General features: G+C 62.9%; 1 protein-coding gene across 1 annotated transcript in view; it reads left to right on the top strand.

Moving 5' to 3' along the window:
* BACE1 (beta-site APP-cleaving enzyme 1) overlaps nt 1-1954 on the top strand; it is a 3074-nt gene extending 1120 nt beyond the window's left edge. Inside the window, exons 3-9 of the mRNA XM_009074903.1 lie at nt 94-310; nt 483-620; nt 711-845; nt 973-1074; nt 1180-1329; nt 1462-1633; nt 1737-1954. Coding sequence (XP_009073151.1) covers nt 94-310; nt 483-620; nt 711-845; nt 973-1074; nt 1180-1329; nt 1462-1633; nt 1737-1954 — 1132 coding nt within the window. The remainder of the gene's footprint in view (nt 1-93; nt 311-482; nt 621-710; nt 846-972; nt 1075-1179; nt 1330-1461; nt 1634-1736) is intronic.
* The last annotated feature ends 47 nt before the right edge of the window (nt 1955-2001 follow it).

Below are 2001 nucleotides of genomic sequence, written 5' to 3'. Positions count from 1 at the left end.
TGGCCAGGCCCCACCTGGGCCCCCCTGGCCTCGGGGATGGCTGGATCCACACAGCCCCTTCCAGTCTCACTCATCCCTTTGATGCCATTGCAGGTCCAGCACCTACCGCGACCTGCGGAAGGGAGTGTATGTGCCCTACACGCAGGGGAAGTGGGAAGGGGAACTGGGCACTGACCTTGTCACCATCCCACACGGGCCCAACGTCACCGTCAGAGCCAACATCGCTGCCATCACAGAGTCAGACAAGTTCTTCATCAACGGCTCCAACTGGGAAGGGATCCTGGGGCTGGCGTACGCCGAGATTGCCCGGGTGAGTCGTGGCTCACAGCAGCCCGGCCGTGCCAGTGGGGACAGCAGGCATCAGCTGCCTCTTTCCTTGGCTCTGCTTGGCCCCTGAGACACAGCTCCCTGCGAGGGAGCTCTCCTGGAGAAGGAACAGCACTGATGCATCCTTGTCCTACCTCTGTTTCTCCTCCCACCAGCCCGATGACAGCCTGGAGCCCTTCTTTGACTCCCTGGTGAAGCAGACCCGAGTGCCCAACATCTTCTCCCTGCAGCTGTGTGGGACAGGTTTCTCACCCAACGAGACAGAGGCCCTGGCCTCGGTGGGAGGCAGCATGGTGAGCGCTCTGCGGGCAGTGAGGAGGCTGGTGGGGTCCCACGTGGCACTGGCAGTGTCTGGTGGCAGCATGTTTCTGTCTCCACTGCAGATCATCGGTGGCATCGACCGCTCGCTGTACGTGGGTGACATCTGGTACACTCCCATCCGGAAGGAGTGGTACTACGAGGTCATCATTGTCAAGCTGGAGGTCAACGGGCAGGACCTGAACATGGACTGCAAAGAGGTGAGGGGGCACCGAGGCACCTGCCCCTCGGGCTTGGCTTTGCCATGGTGCTGGAGGCATCTGGATGGGGTTGGGAGGGGAGCAGGGCTGGGGTCCCGCACCTGGGTCACTCCTCTTCTGCCCACAGTACAACTACGACAAGAGCATCGTGGACAGTGGGACCACCAACCTCAGGCTGCCAAAGAAGGTGTTTGAGGCTGCAGTGAAATCCATCAAAACAGCATCTTCGGTCAGTGAAACCCTTTGGTTCCTCCGGGGCACAGCCCCTCGCCAGCCTGGCACCTCTGCTGCCTGCCCAGCTTGGCTCCCCTCACCTCCCCTTTCCCTCTGGCAGACGGAAAAGTTCCCAGATGGCTTCTGGCTGGGGGAGCAGCTGGTTTGCTGGCAGGTCGGCACCACCCCCTGGCACATCTTCCCTGTCCTGTCCCTCTACCTGATGGGGGAGGCCACCAACCAGTCCTTCCGGATCACCATCCTGCCCCAGGTGAGTGTTGGCCCACCCAGGCCCTTCCTGGGGCCGAGCTGGAGCAGGATGGAGCACATGGCACGGGCACCACACTGGGTGGGCACAGCTGCCTCCCCTATCCCTGCCCTGAGGGCACCTCTCTCCCTGCAGCAATACCTGCGCCCGGTGGAGGATGTGGCCACCTCTCAGGACGACTGCTACAAGTTTGCCATCTCCCAGTCCTCCACGGGCACCGTCATGGGCGCTGTGATCATGGAGGGTTTCTACGTGGTCTTCGACCGCGCGCGCAAGCGCATCGGCTTCGCTGTCAGCGCCTGCCACGGTGAGCACGGGCCCGGAGGGAGGGAGAGGTGGGTGTGCAGTGCCTGGACCCCTCCCTGCCTTCTCTACATGGTGACCTGACCTCTGCCTTCCCCTGTGCCCAGTGCACGATGAGTTTCGGACGGCCGCGGTGGACGGACCCTACCTGCACTCCAACATGGAGGACTGCGGCTACAACATCCCACAGACGGACGAGTCCACCCTGATGATTTTTTCCCTCTTCATGCTGCCCCTCGGCCTCATGGTGTTCCAGTGGCGCTGCTTCCGCTGCCTGCGGCGCGACCACGACGACTTCGCCGACGACATATCCTTGCTGAAGTGATGGCGGAGCGCGGGGGCAGCCCCGGGCACACGGGTGAGGCAGCAGGG

Source organism: Acanthisitta chloris, unplaced genomic scaffold (assembly GCF_000695815.1).
Source record: "Acanthisitta chloris isolate BGI_N310 unplaced genomic scaffold, ASM69581v1 scaffold17305, whole genome shotgun sequence".
Classification (NCBI taxonomy): domain Eukaryota; kingdom Metazoa; phylum Chordata; class Aves; order Passeriformes; family Acanthisittidae; genus Acanthisitta; species Acanthisitta chloris.
Note: the sequence above shows the minus strand (reverse complement) of the source record. Positions and strands in the feature narration are given on the sequence as shown.